This window comes from Chenopodium album, chromosome 17, assembly GCF_948465745.1.
Source record: "Chenopodium album chromosome 17, dcCheAlbu1.1, whole genome shotgun sequence".
Classification (NCBI taxonomy): domain Eukaryota; kingdom Viridiplantae; phylum Streptophyta; class Magnoliopsida; order Caryophyllales; family Amaranthaceae; genus Chenopodium; species Chenopodium album.
The window spans coordinates 8,073,740-8,095,346 of record NC_137850.1 but is presented as its reverse complement, the minus strand read 5'-3'; the positions used below and the strand labels follow the sequence as shown (position 1 = coordinate 8,095,346).

The 21,607-nt window shown below is 34.0% G+C and overlaps 2 protein-coding genes and 1 non-coding gene across 3 annotated transcripts; 1 reads left to right on the top strand and 2 right to left on the bottom strand.

Moving 5' to 3' along the window:
• The first annotated feature begins 1,315 nt into the window (after positions 1–1,315).
• LOC145589474 (beta-galactosidase 8-like) lies at positions 1,316–8,974 on the top strand. The gene is made up of 19 exons (XM_081646053.1): positions 1,316–2,047; positions 2,147–2,242; positions 2,535–2,647; positions 2,800–2,866; positions 2,995–3,087; positions 3,308–3,451; positions 3,566–3,654; positions 3,891–3,996; positions 4,323–4,410; positions 4,629–4,747; positions 5,321–5,485; positions 5,793–5,995; positions 6,122–6,231; positions 6,599–6,708; positions 6,813–6,926; positions 7,225–7,323; positions 7,900–8,111; positions 8,213–8,546; positions 8,656–8,974. The coding sequence occupies exons 1-19, from the start codon at positions 1,877–1,879 to the stop codon at positions 8,761–8,763; spliced, it is 2,541 nt and encodes an 846-aa protein (XP_081502179.1). The 5' UTR covers positions 1,316–1,876; the 3' UTR covers positions 8,764–8,974.
• Positions 8,975–9,210: 236 nt separating this feature from the next.
• Positions 9,211–14,629, bottom strand: LOC145589475 (putative pyridoxal 5'-phosphate synthase subunit PDX2). The gene is made up of 7 exons (XM_081646054.1): positions 14,416–14,629; positions 14,102–14,229; positions 13,613–13,700; positions 13,209–13,282; positions 12,423–12,611; positions 9,507–9,604; positions 9,211–9,427 (listed from the first exon to the last, which is right to left on the bottom strand). The coding sequence occupies exons 1-7, from the start codon at positions 14,465–14,467 to the stop codon at positions 9,283–9,285; spliced, it is 774 nt and encodes a 257-aa protein (XP_081502180.1). The 5' UTR covers positions 14,468–14,629; the 3' UTR covers positions 9,211–9,282.
• A 5,648-nt stretch (positions 14,630–20,277) lies between these two features.
• On the bottom strand, positions 20,278–20,384 carry LOC145590383 (small nucleolar RNA R71). Its single transcript, XR_014101990.1, has one exon. It is a non-coding gene; the product is annotated as a small nucleolar RNA R71 (small nucleolar RNA).
• Positions 20,385–21,607: the final 1,223 nt, after the last annotated feature.

Here is a 21,607-nt window from a genome sequence, read left to right as displayed (position 1 = left end):
GAATAAAGTTAATAGCACAATCCCACCTTAGTACAAGTTTAAAATTTTATAATCACGAACCCCATATCGAGTCGCCACGTTTGCTCTTAATCTCCCCCCTCCGAAAGACATTACTCATTTTCTCAAATGTTGTTTTCCCAACCCACATCCTCCACCTTCACGTGGTTGGTTATCAACATCCTTCAATTCTCCCATTTACATCCTCACCATTTTTAATACTTGTGGGACTACTCCACACTAATTTGTACCACTCCACACTAAGGGTCTGTTCTCATTGACTGAAATGAGTTAAACTGAACTGAATTTATTAATTAGTGATTTTTAACTACGGATTAATGATCTTTGATTATTTATTATATATATGTGTATATACAAATATACATATTAAAATATTTAAGAAAAATATACAATATAATTAAAATATTTATGAAAAATATATTAAAAACATGAAACCCCAAAATATTTTAAAAACATATACTATATAATTAAAAAAATAAAATATTAAAATGACAAAAGAACACAAAACACTTTTTAAAAAATTCTCAAAATGAAAAAATTAAAATAATAATATATAATAAATAAATAAATAAAATAAAATAAAATAACTAAAGAGTTGGGTCGGTCTTATTTAAAAACTAATTTGATCCTATTTTTACTCCTAGCTCATCAAATAATGAAATATGGTATAACCGTATAATAGTCATTATTATTATTATTATTTTCATATTATTATTATTATTATTATTATTATTATTATTATTATTATTATTGTCGTTATTGTAATATAAGTTTAAAAGTATGAAATTTGGCTTTATATCACTATCAATATCATTAGACATGAATTAAACTGAATTGAACTTATTAGAGCTAAACTGAACTGAACTTATTAGAGCTGAACTGAACTGAACTTATTAGAGCTGAACTGAACTGAACTGAAATTAATCTAATGAGAACAGACCCTAATTATCTCCTTATTCCAATTATATTATGAGAAATACAAGTTTATGTTAGTGAAAAATAAAAAAGTGTTTATTTAGTGGCATTTATGTAAATAAGTCAACAACTTTTATTAAATACAAATCTCACAAATATTGACTTATTTACCAAAGTGTCATATTCCCTCCATTCCTTAATTAGATTTCTACTTCTCTATTATGTGAAAAATAAATGCTAGTAGGAATCTAATAAAGGGATAGATGAAGTACTAATTAGGATATTTTGTCGATTTATTTACAAAAATGTCATTTAATAAATAATTTTTTACTTATTATAGTACGAGGATACACTGAGGCTCCCTCCTTCTTTCCCTAATCTCACTCCCCATCTCTATTAGAACTTAATTAGTGTAGCAGTTCAATTTTCATGACTCACCTATCACCATTATACAACATTCCCCATTAATATCACATTATTTAATATATCTTACGTATCGACATTTTAGCGTAAACCATCTTTTATCAAGTCGATACATGAATGAATAAAGGAGGTAGTTTTCGGGAGCATATAGAGATGGCCACATAAACGTGCCAAAGCCAAACACTTAAACAAAAGAAGTTTTTCTGGGGTTCTTTAGTCTTTAGTCTTAAGCTTTATGCTTGAGTGTTTTTCTTTCATACTTTGTATTTTTATTTTTTGGGTTATCTTTTAACCTGGGTTTTGTACAACAAAGCGGCCAAGCAACAATTTGCTTTAATTCAATTTCTCTTATATCTTAGCTTTAAACTCAACATTATTATTTTATCTTAAAGTTTTTTTTTTTTTTTTTTTTTTTTTTTTCCGGGTTTTTCATCAATTAGTACTCTACATTATTACTATAAATATCCAAAATCATAAACAAAGTTTCTATTTTGGGTTGTTATAAAAAAAATTGGTTACAATGAAGAAGAAAATTATAATGTTGTTAATGGTGGTTTGTTTGGGTGTTGTTACTACGACATCGTTTGCTGCTGCGAGTAATGTGACCTATGATCATCGAGCTTTAGTCATTGATGGCAAACGCCGTGTTCTTGTGTCTGGGTCCATACATTACCCTCGTAGCACACCTGAGGTTTGTTCGGGTTTTTTTCAATTACACGAATCGACACGTGATTTTGTTGTCACGGATTACATTACATTATATATGTACTAATTTATGTTTTGTAAACAGATGTGGCCGGACCTCATTCAAAAATCGAAGGATGGAGGATTAGATATAATTGAAACTTATGTTTTTTGGAATTTGCATGAGCCAGTTCGAGGCCAGGTTTTTCTTTTATTTTATTTTAAAATATTTGTTGGGTTTATTTTAGTTGCAATTTCTATATCATTTTGCTATCTATAATTATTGTTGTAGTTAATAATAGTATGAATTTGGAGAAAATGATGAAATTTTACTTGGGTTTATCGTTATTCTCATTTTTGGAAAATTCAGCTAAATGATGTTTTTAATGAAGTACCAAATTAAATTTATGGGAATTGATGGGAGTATACTTTTATTAATCCCATTTTTATAAAATTTTTGATTAAAATTATTAATCCCATTTTTGGAAATGCAGTATGATTTTTCTGATAGAAAAGATCTAGTCAAGTTTGTCAAATTAGTTGGTGAAGCTGGGCTTTACGTTCATCTTCGGATTGGACCATATGTTTGCGCTGAATGGAATTATGGGTAATTTTATTTACTATTTTCGTTTGTAATTTAACTAGTTTTAGTACTAATGTAATCATATACTTTTTACTTCGTACCACTTTTGTCATGATGTTGTTTTCTGGAAAATTTTGATGATTAATGGTTCTAAATTTTGTAAGTGTTTGATGTAGTGGGTTTCCTCTTTGGTTGCATTTCATTCCTGGGATCAGATTTCGGACCGACAATGAGCCATTCAAGGTTGCTGTCTTAGCCTTTATTATTTCGGATTTTGGATTCATAATTTTCAAGTAAATTTACTAGTATAAATTTTTTTAAAATAAAATGTAACTGAAAATACTTATACATGATGGATGATGGTGATATAGGACGAGATGAAGCGATTCACCACCTATATTGTGGATTTGATGAAGAAAGACGACCTATATGCTTCACAAGGAGGACCCATAATCTTGTCCCAGGTTAGTTCTACAATTCAATACTAATTTATGATGATTGTTGAAAAAATCTTTGGTGGTTGAGCCTATATCTCATAATCATACATATCTAATCATTAAAAAATGTGTTTTTTTGACTAACTAAAGTCCTCATGACATGGGTCAATGATGATTGTTTGTTGATACTTGATAGGGATGTTTAATTGATACGGAGTAATAGTATATTTAATTTTGCTAATTACAGATTGAAAACGAGTACGGAAATATTGATGCAGCGTATGGATCAGCTGGGAAATCTTACATTAAGTGGGCAGCAAACATGGCGGTGTCTTTGGATACTGGGGTGCCATGGGTTATGTGCCAACAGTCAGATGCCCCTGCTCCTATTGTAAGCCGGAATCTTTGATAAATGTTTGCTACATTGGTTGGATATCTGATTAACAATAAAAAAAGAAAATAGTTCTGTAATCTTGCTTGAATCTGTGATTGTCGTTATACGCAGATCAACACGTGTAACGGATTTTACTGCGATCAGTTTACACCGAACTCCAACCAATCACCAAAATTATGGACAGAAAATTGGAGTGGATGGTTAGTGATGTTTATGAATCTGTCTCATTTTCATAAATAATAGTAATTCTTTTGGGTTTATATATTCTACAGGAAATCGGAATAATATCTAATGACTTGCTTAAACTATAAATAAATCAGCAATTATTCCCTGATTATTTTATTATTCATAAGCATGGGTTGCATACCAAGAAATAGACTTCTCTTTCAGTACATTGTTTCTGGTTTTTTATGGTTTAGCCTTTCTGGTGTGTTAGGTTTACTTCTTTTGGTGGTAAGATACCTTATCGACCTGTTGAAGACCTAGCTTTTGCAGTAGCACGCTTTTATCAACGAGGAGGATCGATGCAAAACTATTACATGGTAGTACTCTGCTCCTGATTACATTTCACATAGTTGAGCTACTTTATTCATAGAGAGAGGAAATAATTACCGTTATAAAATTCTTACTCTAATAACAGAAGAGTTGTTTTCGCTACAACTTACCCAAATCTTAAAATTCTACACACTCCATCTAGAAAAATAAAAACAAATCAAAGAAACTTCCTCAATGAATACCTACACCACAAATTTCCCCAATAAGTATCAGAGAATATTTTTCTTCTTTAAGAATATAACCCGTGCTAATGCGCGGGTACACCCTGAAGAATACAGGAGTGTACTAATATGTCTCATTTTGTATTAAACAGTACCATGGAGGAACCAACTTTGACCGCACTTCTGGTGGACCGTTCATTACTACCACTTACGATTATGATGCTCCAATCGATGAGTACGGTATGCTCATGCATGATTTACTTAATGCAATAGTTTTTATTCAATTCAAAGCATCATTTTACTTCATTTAAGTCAATAATGTAGAGGAAATTTTGCTCCAACTACAAAGATATAAATTCTCATATAGGCGCTATATAAGTTGGAAGATACTTCATATTGCACATAAAAGTTGAAAGGATTTGACATCTTTCTTGTTTGTTTTTAAAAATAAAACTCAGGCATTATTAGGCAGCCAAAATGGGGCCACCTAAAAGATGTGCATAAGGCAATAAAGCTCTGTGAGGCAGCAATGGTGGCAACTGATCCCACATACCCTTCTCTAGGTGCAAATTTGGAGGTATGATCCATTATTACTGATTTAACGGCAACATCTGTTCTCTTTTTCTATCTGTGTTGTAGACTTTTCGTGCTTAAGTTATGTAATTATGTTCTCCTTCATTCAAATCCATTGCAAGTTTCTAGAAGCTTGACCATTTATTTATGCCCAGAGACACAAATATATACTGTCATATTTATATTGTCTGGTTTATTAGAGTCGTCTAAGGTAACTAAAGCAGTATGTCAACTTGCTTCATTGGTATACCTCTTTGAAGAATATACCAGTACCAATATAATATATTCATCATAAAAACTTTAGTTTGATTGTGAGCAAAATCCTTTCTTATTTTTTTGGCTATTAACAAAACTACAGGCTGTGATTTATGACTAAATCTTCCATTTAACTTGGGTGTTATATTGTCATGTACATAGTGCAAAATATTTTATGAGCTTTGCCATAAGAGTCTAATGTGGTCATGATGTCAATTTTCTAAGTTATGTCTTTTTGCAGTACTATGACTTTTGGTTGAATATATTCACGTATCTTTGAAGGTTCCAAAGAAACCTACCTAATATAGTTTCTCTTTTTCAGGCCACGATATACAAAACACAATCAGGATTGTGTTCCGCATTTCTGGCCAATACGGATACACATTCTGATGCAACAGTGAAATTCAATGGCAACTCATATCACTTACCTGCATGGTCAGTGAGCATCTTGCCTGACTGCAAAAATGTGGTGCTCAATACTGCAAAGGTGTGTTTAATTTGTCAAAAACATCTTATTACTTTATGTGAGAACATGGAAAAACAACTTTGTTTGGAGGATCCGTTTGAAAAACAATAAAGTAGAAATTCCTCACTGCACAGCATGTATTGATGAAATGTTGTATTCCATGGAAGCTTTCCTTACGTGCAGATCTGGGCATCTCAAGTAGCTCTTTTCCAGACTAGTTTGGTTTTGTTAATTGTTCCAAGCTGCTCATTGCTCGATTGAAATTGATTTAGTTTCCTATATATACCAAGCAGACAGATGACAGTTGATTGAAATTTTCTTGTGCCAGATTAATTCTATGGCCATGCTTCCCAAATTCATTCCTCAATCTCTAAAATACAACCTTGATTCTTCTGGAGACATCCAGTCAACATGGAGTTGGTTTCGAGAACCAGTAGGTATATCAAAGACGCAAGCCTTTGTAAAATCTGGCCTACTGGAGCAAATAAATACTACAGCTGACAAAAGTGACTACTTGTGGTATTCATCAAGGTATTGTATTCAAGTCGTTGTTTGGTCTAAAAACATTGCTGAGTTATCAGTGGCATATATATCATCTTTATCACCATTGTTGAGTTGCTTGGGATGTCTTTGAAACCTGAACTTAATGTATTACAGCATTACTATCAAAGGTGATGAACCATACCTTCAGAATGGATCTCAGACTGTTCTTCATATTCAATCACTTGGTCATGGCCTTCATGTTTTCATTAACGGGAAACTTGCAGGTAGAAATTACAGCTTTGTAATCACTACTATTAATTTTTATTATGAAGCAGGCTTGCTTTGTAAATTGAAAGTTCATGTGTTACATAAAATTAGAATTTGGATTTAGGTGTTTACATTCTAAGGTGAAAATCCTTTAGCATCTTGTCTAAATTTTAACCATCGCTTTAGAGTGATGATATCCTTTAGTTCCCAATTTTTTGATTAAGTGATGACAACTGCGAACTTGAAGTGCATAACAAAATTATGTTTTAAAGCAACATTTAGGTTAATTTAGAACATTGAACTTGCTTCCAGAAGTAATGCTTGTCTTCAGTCACCTTGTTCTTTCTATGATGATAATGCTTCGTTTACTGAAATTGTGGCCAGCTACCAGATATTCCCCAACAGGAGATCATAAGATTTCAGTGGACATTCCTGCAACACTTAACACAGGAAAGAACGCAATTGATCTCCTTAGCTTGACTGTGGGACTTGCGGTTAGTAACTAAGAGTACTTTGATAAATTACTTTGTACAGCCAAACATATACAATAGTGAATAGTGTCAAATTTTGACTCTGTTAAATCCATGAATTTTTGCAGAATTATGGAGCATTTTTTGATTTAGCGGGTGCTGGTGTTACTGGTCCTGCATCTCTTAGAAGCTCTAATGGTGGCCTTACTTTAGATCTCTCTTCTCAGTCATGGACATATCAGGTTTATCTTCTTACCTTGAGTAATTTTCTGCTTCTCAGTGATATATTTAATAAGGTAGCTATACAAAATATAGATAAGTGGCTGGATATGATGTCTTCCATTTTATACGAAAGCAGTCAAGCTTTATAAAGCTGAAGCAAAAGGAAAAGTAGAAAAAAGGAAAAAGAAAAAAGAAAAAAAAAAAAAAAAGGTGGCAAAGACAAAAGGAGTGGAAACATGTTCAGCAGTCTATTCCATAGACAGTGAATTTCCATTTCTGGATGTTCGAATCACAAGTATTCTCTTTATAAAATTTCAGGTTGGACTGAAGGGTGAAGACTTAGATTTAGCCAGTGGAGGTTCCTCTACTTGGGATTCATCAGCCTTCCCTAAGAACCAGCCCCTAACATGGTACAAGGTAATCTTAAATTCTCACTTCATTTTATGAGCAACAGCTAAATTATCTAACAATCTTAAAAATAATTCTCATTCTTCAAAGAATTGCAATATTTTGTTGAATATTTGCATATGGTACCATCATTTACATGCTCATCAGTCATCAAGTTTTGACTACCCTGCTTTATATATAATTGGGTAAGAATTCATAAGTTAGAGAAGTGTATTATATCCTGAAGTATATACTTACATCACAAAAATCTGTCTATTCCAAATAACTGCAGCACTGAGTATGAGTGTCCAACCTCTCAGTAAAGTAACTCAAATACCTAGTGTTTCGGTGACATTATTGCTTATTATTCAAGTTGGCTAAATGCCAAAGAAGATGTATTGTTCAATATATTCATCTGGATGCAGGGAATACATGTGTATCTCTTAACATAATTACTTGTAATTGAAAGTGCTACATGCTTAGACAATCTATATGACACTAAGAATCTAAGATGTGAAGCCATAGAAGAGATGGCCAGCTAATCTCTTAATAATGTGAATTTTTGTAATTATGGGATGCTTATTCTGAAAATAATTACTTACTCAGACATCATTCAATGCTCCTGATGGAAATGACCCACTTGCTCTGGACTTCACCGGGATGGGAAAAGGTGAGGCATGGGTGAATGGGCAAAGCATAGGACGCTATTGGCCAACTTTGAGCTCGCCAAGTGGTGGTTGCAGTGACCATTGTGATTACAGAGGGCCTTATAAATCGGACAAATGTCTCAAAAATTGTGGAAAACCTCCCCAGCAATTGTAAGCACCAGTAGTACTTTCCTTTTCACCCAAGTAAACTATCTACAAGTACTAAAAACTAAGAATCATGAACCTGCATCTTTATTTTTTATGAATTACAGGTATCATGTACCTCGTTCGTGGGTAAAACCGAGTGGCAATGTTCTTGTGGTGTTTGAAGAGATTGGCGGAGATCCCACAAAGATATCTATCTCCACTAAGCAAGTTGGAAGCATGTGCTCACATGTATCAGAGACCCATCCAGCGCCTGTTGATATGTGGGATACAGATCAAACAGACAAGAAATTAGGGCCTATGCTTTTGCTAGAGTGCCCTGCACCACATCAAGTTATTTCTTCAATCAAATTTGCAAGCTTTGGTACTCCTCAAGGTTCTTGTGGGAGTTATACACATGGTAAATGCAGGAGCTTCCGAGCATTGCCAATTGTGAAGAAGGTGGGCCATCACATTCCTTATATGTTTCTTCCGATCCTTTTCTGGAACTCATATGTGCTTCACAAATTTTAGTTTATATTTGACTCTGACCATCAAATTTTTCATGCAGGCCTGTGTTGGAGCTCGCAGTTGCAAGATTGGAGTGTCCATTGACATATTTGGCGATCCATGTAGTGGAGTGAAGAAAAGTTTAGCTGTAGAGGCTATTTGTGGATAGTTGGCTAGCACCTTACCAATTTATGAGGATTGAAGCACAAGCATCATCCTCTTATACTTTGTTAAATAACGACTCCCATTTGTACATTCTTTCACATTATTTTCAAATGGGACGTAAAGCAAGTAATGAAACCAAATACATTTTGGAGATGTTAGTGATAATTCAACATCTCAATCAAGTAAACATACCGATCTTCTGGGTGCCAATCAACTAGGTTTGCTGGTGTGATTATGATTTACCTTTGGGAAAATGATTTAGCAGCTGAGATCACCTTTGTAGTGCATTGCAATAGTTTAGTTATATCAAATTGGCATTGAAAAAACCCTTGATAATTATGAAGCCAATAATATGATTGACATTGACAAAACCCTTGAAAATAACGAAGCCAACTTCTGTTGGTGTGACCGTGTGAGCACATAATCGAATATGGGCAATCATTCCAAAGTGAAAAAAGTAACCTATATCTTCATAAGATTATCCTAATAAATCTTTAAATTAGAAGCAGGCTATAAGAGAATGCTAAGAATATATGGGGAGTTCAATCTTTGTATCTTGCAAGGAACTCAAGTCTCCTGCTTTGATGATACTGCTTGAAGTCTCGGACGTGGTATCAGTCATGGTCTCTTCTCTAAGGTCGTTTACCATTTTTATGAAGTACAAATGCCTGTAAACAGCAATAAGTTTATTCTTGTGACTTTCAATAGACAAGTTAAAAAAAAACCTCGGATAAGTCCAATAGTTACCATCTACTGTCAGCAGTCAATTCAGGATGGAAGGACGTTCCTAACAAATTTCCTTGCTTTACAGCTACAGCCACTTTGTTTACAGATTCAAGATTCACCTACAGAAATTCAATAAAGTTCATCAAATATGATGAAAATTACGACATGAAATTGACCAACTGTTCGGAAAATCACATTATTTATCAATACTTGATGATTTTGTCAAAACCAGATAACAAGCAACATTAATCAACTACTAGTACTTGTATTCTTTTGCACAAAGGTTGGCCCTTTGAACAAAAAGGGTTTCCGAATTTCCACTCTTTTCATGACAGGAGTCCATAATTTTGCATATCAATCATCAGCAACAAAAATGCCAGTTGGAAGTATGTCCTTCAAACAACATGCATTACTCTAAACAATAGTTTATAGGATTTGATACAGATAATGATTTGCTAGCTAAATTAAGTAATTGATATGTTTAGCTGGAAACTGCTATTAATTAGCACAATTGATGTAATTGGCTTGCAGCTTAATGTAAATTAATCATAAAGGGTCGATACAAGTATGGATCAGCTCTTGGAATTTGATGTAAATATATTTGCGGAGAAACATCAAATACGGATCTATACATAATTGATTATGAACCTAATATGAATATCATAAACCTCTTGTAGTGTGCCTTCCCTAAGCCGATTCGATAAGGTTACAGACTTCTAGAAGCTCATCTAATAGAGAGCAACATGTACAATCACTCGACAATCCTCTGGACTAGCTCACCAAAGTCTTTGGAAGGTAACATGCAGCTAAGCATTTGTCCAAAATTCCAAATTCCAATGTCTAAGATCCCCCGCTTTCTTTTCCTCCATGTTCTCCTTTGCCACGAGTTTCTATAAACAACCCCCTTTCTATCTCCTCTATATTTCCACACTCATTTCTCTCAATAACTCTCAAATATAGTCTCATTAACTTTCAGATATTATCCACCAAAATTTTATAATTTCTAATGACTTCTTAAATTAATATCCCTTTTCCCTAGCTCCTTTCTTTCTTCATCCGATAATTATCCATTACCATCCACTACTTATCAAAAGTTCATTTGCAATCTTATGTAACCCATTTTAACAGTTTCTCCTCTTTAAAGGGTTGTTGCCAAGAGAACCTGTTAAGATCGAGATTAATAAAGCACTTCCTTCATCCACAGAAAAATATCCACTCAGGGTTAGGCTCACATGATAATACTCCTTATCAATTCTTTTAAGTTGCAACCAAACCAAATGACACACAAATTTAGTAAGAGAGAGAAAAGGAAAGGGGTATGGGATTTGCAAAATTAATCCATTGAGTAGAGAGTGTCAGTGAAAGGGGTGAGGTAATTTTGGTACTTTATTTAAACATACTAAACTTAACTTCTTGCAAATAACATGCCTATTCCTAAATTGGAAATTGTTTCAACTTTCAACCAAAAAGAAACAGGTGAAGTAGTTTTTAGTTAGGCAGTGTAGCTCGTACAGGTTTTTTGTAGCGTAAAAAAAGTATCCAGAAAGAAAGAAAAAAAAAAAAGAAGCAAAGTGCAAGTGAGAGAGATAGCGGGAAAGGGACCATTAGATGGAGAGATAGAAATAATGAAGGAAGGGAGCCACGAGGAGAAAGAATGCGAAAGAGAGGTGGTTTGGAAGATTTTTTATACATAAAGTATATGTCATAAGACGAGTATATATGGACATTTATTGGAAGGATAGAGGGAGTAGATACATCTCCTATTTTATAATCCAAAGGAAAGGTAAGAGTAAAAAAAATTGGTGATAGAGAATTCTTCAATGTTGTTCTCAAATGGTTCCAAACCCCACGAATTTTTCACAAACCTTCTTGATTCCCAAGTTAGAAGACGAATGGAAGGACTTCATATTATATGTCACGTTAAATTAATCATTTTCCAAAAGATGGAAAAAGAAAAGGAAGGAAAAAAAAGATAGTAAGCTGTTGCATGTCAGAATCCATGGCTTGAAATGGCTATGGGCTAGGGCTATTAATCCCTAAATGAACCTGACCCAATGGTTGAGCAGCCTCTAACTACAATAAGGGGGCGTTTGGTATTAATATTGGAAATGGAGTGGAAAGGAAACAAATAAGAGCAAGGAAATGAATCATATTTTTTACCTTTTTAATGGTTTAGTTTAACCATGGAAAGGAATCACTTAAACCTTACTATATTTCTTTTTATATGAGGATAAAGGCAATTGTTACCATAGGTTTTAGAGAGGTGATAAACCGGTGAAAACCATTACTCCTAGGTAATGCTAATTGTTACTCAAACATTCTAACCAAACACTTGGTAACAAGAATGGCTTAATTGAATTTGTTTCTAACACAAAAACACTCTTACCAAACATGCTCTAAATTAAAACTTGTTTCCAAAAAGACCAGAGAACTCCTCAAACATATGCACAAAGGACCACTTCTAAGACATCTATGCATCTGAAGGCCCTATGTCTTAAGATGATCTTGTAGGGCCAACAACACATCAATTATCAAAAGGAGGAGGTTTTCGACAGTTATCAAGAATTATAGCAGAAAGGACCCTAGGATGTTCAAATCATAAAAGCATAAATAGCACCCCTTCATCTGACCTAGATTCAAATTCTTTGGGACCTGCGGTTAAGATCAAGACCTGCTCGTTGTCAAGGTTTCAAACCTGCTATCTTCAAAAGTCCTCTCAGACAAGTCAAATTTTAGCTCGACTAACAAGAGGAACTTGAAGATAGGTAACTGGCTACTATAAACTCCTTTTAAAGATTCTTTTAACTCTTTTACTGTCCCACCAGCATCCAAAAGTAACAAATATCAAAATCAAATTACCTAGCCCTCATAGAAAAGAAAAACGTTGCACCCTTAAAATAGAAATGGGGGAAAATATAATATAAAGTATGCACTAACCTCTTGAATCTCCTTTATCATGTCTGATTTCTTAACTTTGTCAGGAATAGGAACTTCTGCCAAAACTTCAACTTCTGAGCCAACTTCAAGGATAGCAGGAGCACGGATGAATAAAGCACGAAAACCTAGTGGACCACCTTCTTTATCTGCAATATACGGCACAGGGATCTCTTCCTCAAAACTTTGTATCTGCAAGAATGAAACTCTATTATCTTAAGATCCACAAAAAATATAAGTCAGCAAAATAACAGAGTTCAAAAGTGCTTGGTTATTTGAATGAAATCCAAATGCTACAACCATCAAACTTAAAAGAATCTTACATACGGCAGGATTTACAAGTATAATAGAAAAATAAAACAAGTTGAAGCTCCAAAATGCCTAAAAATTCAAGTAAAGATAACTACTCGTTTACTCAACTGTATTATTCAAGCAAGGCAAAATCACACTAACAAGAACATCCTGAGATTCTCAATTTGGACTCTAGACACCACATCCTTTCAGTCTAAATCTCAATTTACACTCTAGACACCATATCCTTTCAGTCTAAAATTATCAGCCCTCTAAACTGCAGAAAATGCATAACATAGGTATCAAACAATGCACTAAAATCACCACTTCTCCATCAGATCCATCACAGAAAAGCCACATTGAAAAATGCAGCTTCATCAATCTTTTAAGTAAAGAAGAGAGATAAGAAAGTAGGTAAAAACCAGCAATAAAATGCAAATTCAGCCGAACATGCAAACTTTCATATTACCAAAATAACCAACAGAGATCCAAAACTACCTGACTGCCAAAGAAATTTCTGTGGACTGTGCAATCAAGGCCACCAACAAGTTCCTGCCCACCAGTTTTCTGGCCTGAAAATTACAAGTCCTTTTAAAAACAGTACATGTATTCCATAATTATAATATCTTTTAAAACACCCTAGCTGTGCCAATCTAGATTTTGAAGGCAACCACAAGAGATAGATTCTCGATTTATGCAAACAACCCCATTCTTTTGGGATTAAGACTTCGGTATTGTTGTGTTGAACATTTGCCAACAATTTAAGAATTATTAAGCTCATTCAATCATTGTCATTCCTCCTTGAAAGTAAAATCTAAGAGGCTTCATACATGCCTTGAATATACAGAAAAGGTATCTCTAATTGACAATTAAGAGATAATATTGATAAGAGATAAGTATACCAATAACTTTATTTGCCAAGAAAATCAGCCCTGCACAAGTTCCCCATACTGGCTTGCCCATCTTGACAAACTCCCTCAATGCAGGAAACTGTGAACACAATCAAACTAATTACTTCTTTCTGAATTCTCATCCCACAATCAACTAAAAATAAAATTATAAAAGATTACAGCTTTCCCACTTCAAATTTAGAAACCCATCAAAAACCATAAATCATTAAACAAAATTAATGCCACCCCAGTTAAAATGAAACATCATAAATAAAAGCAAAGAAAACCCAATTCAAAAAAAGACAAACTAATTACTTATTTCTGAATTGTAATCCCACAATCAACTAAAAATAAAATTAAAAAAGACTACAACTTTCCCACTTCAAATTTAGAAACCAATCAAAAATCATTAAACAAAATTAAAGCAACCCCAGTTAAAATTAAACATCATAAAGAACGCCCAATTCAAAAAAAGATTAAAATTATAGAAAAGAGATATACCATGTTGTTTAACTCGGCAAGTTTAGCCATGGTGGTACTTTCACCACCAGGAATGATAAGGGCAGCAACATTCTCTAATTGTTCTGGCTTCCTAATTTCCACTCCTTTCACTCCAACCCTCCTAAGCGCTACACATACAAAATTCAATACAATTAACACATAAAAACATTTAATTGTTTTGTCCCCACCCTTAATCGGGTAAAGACGTAGATGAGATTTGATCTCAAGTCGTAACGGGTAACTGTCATACTAACTAGAATCCACAGAACACAGCAGTTTAAGTTTTTAAATAAGGAAAAAATACAGAAAAATACCTGCAATGTGCTCGTTAAAAGAACCCTGGAAAGCAAGAACACCAATTGCCATATTTGATTTTTTTTTTCGTTTGATTATCAATGAAAAAGGAGGAGAAATTAGGAGTAATTTAATAATGAAAATTGAGGAGTGGAGAATGAAGCAAATGTTGAAGCCGATCGTTTTTTGTTTTTATAAGTCGTAGCTGCTTCTAATGCCTCTCATGCCGCCCTCAAAGTCTCAAACCTTGTTTTTTTAGAAAGTTTATAGTAATACGGTTTATTATAAGGACTAAAATAAATCCGGTCTACATTAATATTATTGTAGACCGAATAAAATCACGTGACTTATCACAGATTGTTTTTTGAAAGCTTGCTTCTAATTTCCTCCCTCCTTATGACAGATTATTTTCTCTCTCTTCTTTCTTTTTTTTTTCTCTCTCCTCCTTTGATGTTCTCTGTATTACACTTCAACAATGGTGAAGGCGAGAGAAGGAAGTTCATTAAAATCAACAATGGTGAAGGCAAGACATGGAATTTCATCATCAAATTGGAGTAAACGAAGAGGATTATGATCATTAGTTGGGCGGCCTTGCAAAAGTATTTAATTAGGTTTCGATTAATAAGTTCAATTTTTTTTGTGTAAATTGTCCGATTCAGTTTAATTTAACTTTAGATTTTCAATTTTAGTGTTTAAATTTCATTTTCAAGAGGTATTTTAGTATTTGATTTGATTTTTAGAGTTTACTTTTTATTAGCTTAATTCCACTGGGTTTTTTTTTTTAATTTTGGTTCTCTCTCCTGAATTGTTCGTAATTTTAGTATATTGATTTTAGTCGAAAAACTTTAGAAATTGCAAAATGTGTGCTTATGCGTGCAATATAAGAAAACAATTACTGGACCAAATATGAATATGATTATAAGATATCAATTGTGATTATATCAATATAAATATGATTATAAGATAACAATTGTGATTATATCAATATAAAAGTGACTATGGGCCTGTTCACATTTACTTAATTTCAGTTCAGTTCATCTCTAATCAGTTCAGTTCAGTTTAGTTCAGTGCAGTTCAGTTTAGCTCCAATCAGTTCAGTTCAATTCAGCTCCTAATTTCTCTCTCTCATAAAATATTCAGTTCAGTTCAGCTCCAATCAGTTCAGTTCAGCTCAGCTCAGTTCAGTAAATGTGAACAGGCCCTATATCAATATAAATATGATTATAAGATATCAATTGTGATTATATCAATATAAAAGTGACTATATCAATATAAATATGATTATAAGATATCAATTGTGATTATATCACATCTTTCATTAATAATAATGTTCCTCATATTTATTTTGTATGTTTCATTTACAAAACTAATCATGATATTGATTAGAAGAAGAGTGAAAAAAATTTGAGCTCTAATGATGAATTGTTAATGGCGTCTATGTTGAAAATGTATGGAAAAGAGATCAGCGTTTTTTCTTTTGTTTGGGTTTTACGGGTTTAAGGGTTAGTGGCTTAGGCTGGAGATTTTCAGTGTCTTCTGTTTGGTGGTTTGGGCATGTGAGACTTTGGGTCCACCCAAGATAAATTGAATGCTTTTACCTTCAATTCAAGATTTCAAGTAGTGTAGTCCTTTTCAATTTACCTCTTTTATACTCAAGTAGGCAATAAGGCAAGTAGTAATGTTATTCATACCCTCTTTTATATCGTGGTGAAGGGGGTCTATTTATGTTGTAGCCATGAAGAAAATTCTCATCTGATTCATTAGATTGTTATTGAAAGATTAACATGTTTTTTGATATGGCATAAAACAACTTGTACGATACTAAGAGCCTGTTCTGATTTACTAAACTAAGCTGAACTAAACTGAACTGAACTGAACTGAGCTGAGCTGAACTGTTTATAATAGAAGGAAATTAGGAACTGAATTGAACTGAAATTAAGCTGAAGAGAATAGGTTCTAACAAATTCTTATATGTAGTTGGCCACATGATGTGGTCAGCCATCACTGGGGTTACTTTGTTAGTGTCATAGGGGTTATTTGCTCAGTGTTATAGGGGTCACTCTGTTCATTTTACAAGTGGACATATGGTGTGAACAGCCGCACACAAGACATGGTGTAAGTTTTATCACCTAAGTTAATTTTGGTAAGATGAGTGTTTAAATGTTGTATTTTTTTTCCATTATGTAATGATCATAAGGCAATTTCATATTTTCACAACTTTAATTCTTAATTTTTTAAAGGTATAAAGAATTGTTTCCAATTTAATGAAATATAACAAATTTATTTTCTGTGAAATAGTGAATAGTTGGATCATAATATACAAAATATTGAATATGATGGCAATTTCACAACTTTAGTTTTAATTTTAAAGTTTTAAGATTTTCTATTTTTTGATTTAATGAAGTGTAATAAATTAGTGTATAGTGGTTGAAAAAATTTGGATCATATCATCAAAATATTGAATATTATTCTTATTATTATTCTTCTTATTATTATTATTATATACAAAACCTCGGAGATTGCTAAAATTAAAATTGAAAAATAAGTGTTCATGACTTACTATTTTGGTTTAATTGAGGATTTGGGAATAGTTGCATGCACTGATAGAACTCAACTGTGCACGATGAGCTTGCTGATAGGATCACCGATAGTGAGGTGGTTGTTGATGGCCAGTCTCTTCTCTATTACTCGCTTCAATTTCCCTATTTTGTGAGTCATAAGGGTTCTTTTTTAATATAGGGGGGTTTTTGCTTGAACTCATGAACTCGTATAAAATTTTAAGTGCCACTCTAGTGCTAAAACTTACTATGCCCATTCTTGTATGTTCTACTCACATAATTAGATCACAATTTAAGGAAAATATTGATGAATGCGAGTAGGTGTAAGATAAAGTAAGAGAGGATGTAAAAAGGTGAATTTGCGTAAGTAAAGGATGAATGAAATAAGAGAAAATATGAAAATGTGTAATTTATTATGAGGTTGAAGGGTAAGATGGTAAAAGAGGTATGCTATAAATTAAATAAAGCAAAGTGATTAGAACATAAAGAATGATTGATCTAAAATGAATAGTGAGTAGAAATAAAAAAACGGAGGGAGTGTGAATTAAAATGGTTAAAAAAAACACACTTATACGTATGTATTCTTTTTACCTGATTGCACTTAAACTCATCTGAACTGAATTTATTAGATCTAATTGAACCTAATAGAAACTTAATAAGTTAATAGACCTTATTGAGCTAATTGAAAATAATTACACTTGATTAAACCTAATTTAAACTTGCTAGACTTGATTGGAACTTAGGGCCTGTTTTGATTTATTGAATTGAGTAGAACTGAGCTAAATTGAACTGAACTGAACTGATTGGAGCTAAACAGAACTGAATGAAATGAATAGAGCTGAAATGAATTATTTATGAGAGAAGGAAATTATGAACTGAACTGAACAGAATTACAAATTTTTGCCTACACAGTAGTGTAGGCACAGCTACCTACACCCCCTTCGACCCCCACTCATTCCTAATGATGTCATCTTTCAGTTTTGAATCACCTATAAAATGTTCATTTCCGACATTATAAATGTTCACTTCTGTATTATTAAATGTGTTTTTTCCTTTGGAATACTTATTAATTGTTCAATTATGCTAATACAACGTAAAATATTCAAATTCTTATATTTTTTGTATTTGTGATTCTAGATGACTATTTTTTTTAATTAATAACTATAGTTATTTAATTAATTTACGAAAGATTCTGTTTGAAAAATATCTTTCAATATTATACAAAATTAGTTCAACTACAGCTATAATATCATTTGAAATTATTGCATATTCAATGTTTCTTAGGCTTAAAGGGGAACATCTTTAACTTCCTGATATGTCTACTTTATATGGTGTTTTACCCTCGTCCTTTGGTCGTAATTAGTAGTGTTTTTGGCTCGTTAGAGCCACTTTTATTACTAATTGGTGTTTTCTAGTGTTTTCGTAGTTTCGGTTGAGTTTTGTAGGGAATTGCATCTTTGGAGCTTTTTTCCGGGATTATTGCGGTACAACTACGAGCATTTGAAGGCATGACCGATTGCTTTTGGACACCGAGTATTCAAGACCCGAAGTGGAGATTCGAATTGGGCCAATAATGGAGCCCAATCCAAGTCTAGCATATAGCCGGGCCCGATCGGGCAAGCTTTAGCCCGATCGGGCGGATGCCCAGAACAAGAAGGCGAAGAGAAAAGGCGGGCCCGATCGGGCGGCCCTACGCCCGATCGGGCGCATGTTTCTGGGGAGGCTTCTTCGACGATTACTTAGTTTCTAATTAGGAGTAATTTCGGGTTATGGTATAAATACGATTTTTAATGCTTTTGCTTAGGACCTCTTCTCTTAGACTTTCTCTCTCTACTTAGCTTTAGATTAGTTTCTCTCTCTACAACATTGTTCTCCATTTTTGTTCTTAATTCAACTCCTTAATTCCGATTACTTTGGTAACGATTTCTTCTACTTTAATCTCATTTATTTTACTTTATTTCTTTCATCATGTTTCCTTTAATTGCTTTGTTTAGTTTATGTTCAATTATGTCTGAGTAGTTTTCTTTCTAGGGTTTATGGGGATCCATAAATAATATGAAGGGGTAAATTATTATTGTTGGTTATCAATGCTTGATTAATTTCCTATTGATTGGTTTAATGCTATGCAATTAGATTAGGCCTGGTTTAATTGTATGAGTTTAGCAATATTGATTCGAGATTCAAGAAATGAGAGTTGATGTTTAGGCTTAGTTTCAATAAGCGGACTAATTTATAAATGGTTAAGTCGAGATTCGAGAGATGAGATTTAATACCGGTAAATTAACTCTGTGATTGTAATACGTAGCGAAAGCCCTTTATGATCTGATTAATTGATGCATTGATGATTGATTGTTATGTTTTACCTTGGAATATTGTTTATTGGTGAACCTATGCCCTAGGCTTTTATTTCATTGATTTTCCTCCTACTTTTATTCCTTCCCACTTATACTCTTAGTAGTTTAGTTCCCTTTTATAATAACAAATTGGTTACTTGATAATTTAGATTATATTGATTAATTAGGAATAAATTAAATCGTTTCCCTGTGGTTCGACCCTTCTTCCCTATCTGCTTAGTTAGTGGATTTAGGTATTATTTTTTATTGGGTGACTATGACTTTAGCTTGTCAAAATTTGGCGCCGTTGCCGGGGAGACGGTTTTAATTTTTATTTCTGATTGTTCTTTGTAGTCTAGATTATTTTCTCTTGTCTCAGAGAACGTTAGTTCTTTGAGGCAATTCTCATATTTGTCTTTTTCGTTCTTTGTTTATGCCCAGGGGTTCCAGATCAGGTTATATTCCATTCGATCCTGAGATCGAGCGCTCTTTCCATAGACAAAAGAATCTCTACAGACAAATCCTGGCAGGTTCTGGGAGTAACAATATTCCTAACGATCCGCCAACTGATTCTAGTGATTCAGAAGTTCCTTCAGATTCAGAATCAGAGATGACAGCACCTAAGAAGCTCAGCGATTACTCGCAACCGTCCCTGACGGATTTTCCACACCTTTCGCCTACTCCAGATCTCGAGGGAGTCCAGTTCGAGATCAAGCCCCAATTCATAACTATGATAGAAAGGAAGCAGTTCAGTGGAGCTAAGGGTGAAGACCCAAATCTTCACATTGCAGATTTCTGTCAGTACTGCAATACTATTAGGGAGAATGGGGTTACGCAGGACCAGATCAGGGAGATTCTTTTTCCCTTTTCATTATGTGGAAAAGCTAAACTGTGGTTTAATGGTTTGAATAGAACTGCACTAGGTATTACTAACTGGGAAACTCTTGCTTTGAATTTTTATAACAAATATTACCCTGCAGAGAAAACAACTCTATTGAGAAGTGCAATTCAGAATTTTACCCAAGAGCCAGATGAAGCACTGTATGAAGCTTGGGAGAGATTTAAAGATCTGCAGAGGGAGTGTCCCCATCATAATCTGGCACAGTGGCAGTTGATTCAAGCCTTTTACAAAGGATTAGGAAATACATCCAGGACGATTCTAGACTCCGCGGCTAGTGGTAGATTTATGAATCTTAATGTTGATGATGCAGGTCAAGTTATTGAAGATATGACAATACATAATTCCCAATATGGGAATTCTAGAGGCTTTGCGAACAAAGGCAAACACCACGTTGATTCAGTATCCTTTTTACAAGCCCAACTTACATCTATTTGCCAGAAACTAGATAATCTTAGTACTGCTATTCCTACTTCTGTTGCTAATGTTTCTGCTGTTTCTAATAATTCTAATGAAGCTTTTAGTGAAAATTGTGGTATTGTAGGACATTGGGACCAAGATTGCAGGAGTTCTATAGAGCAGGTTAATGCCTTCCAAACCTATAGGCAAAATAACCCATACTCCAACACCTATAATCCTGGCCTTCGGAACCATCCATACCTATCCTATCGGAGTACCAATGTTCAAAATCCTTCACCTCCACAGCAACCACAACAAGCATCCCCTTCACAGCAGAAATATTACCATCCCCACTCTAACCAAAAAGCCCCAGCACAAACCCCTACTCCATCTTCTGACCCTGCATTGTCAGAAATTAGAGCGATGTTAACTAATATGCAAAAGCATATGGAGAGTAGAGATAAACAGATTGACTCAATTATAGCCCATAATAAAGTCATGGATACCCAAATTGCCCAATTATCTTTTACTCTACAAACTCGTCAGCAGAGAGTTCTTCCATCGCAAGGAATACCACCTACGGATCATGCAAATGCAATTACCCTGAGAAGCGATTTGATAACTTGTTATTTGATATGATTTTAGGGTGATTTTGAGCCTTGTTTACTCGATATATTGGCATTTTGGTTCACTTCTATCCTATTTTCATTCAATTTTTGTGTATCCCTTGCTTCACGGGTTGTTAGTGTTTTTGTTGAGATTGTAGGTCTAAAAACGATCATTTGAGGCATATGGATGATAAACCAAGGATAGAAGTCGTGACAATGGAGCAAAATCAAGGAAAATGTGAAGAGAAGGGCCTAGAAGACCCTGCACGGACGTGCCATGTCCTGCACGGCTGTGCAGGACAGTCCCAGCCAAACCAAGCTACTGCCCGATTTGGCACGGACGTGTAAGGCTTCAGCACGTCCGTGTATCTCAGCCAGCACGTCCGTGCCATAAACTGCACGGCCGTGCAGTTAGC

Coding starts and splice junctions, on each gene's coding strand:
- LOC145589474 (XM_081646053.1), top strand. CDS start 1,877: ATGAAGAAGAAAATTATAATGTTGTTAATGGTGGTTTGTTTGGGTGTT. Junction 8,112..8,212: donor GGAAAACCTCCCCAGCAATT/GTAAGCACCAGT, acceptor TATGAATTACAG/GTATCATGTACCTCGTTCGT. Junction 8,547..8,655: donor CATTGCCAATTGTGAAGAAG/GTGGGCCATCAC, acceptor TTTTTCATGCAG/GCCTGTGTTGGAGCTCGCAG.
- LOC145589475 (XM_081646054.1), bottom strand. CDS start 14,467: ATGGCAATTGGTGTTCTTGCTTTCCAGGGTTCTTTTAACGAGCACATT. Junction 14,230..14,415: donor TTTTAACGAGCACATTGCAG/GTATTTTTCTGT, acceptor TTGTATGTGTAG/CGCTTAGGAGGGTTGGAGTG. Junction 13,283..13,612: donor CTTGGCAAATAAAGTTATTG/GTATACTTATCT, acceptor TGTAATTTTCAG/GCCAGAAAACTGGTGGGCAG.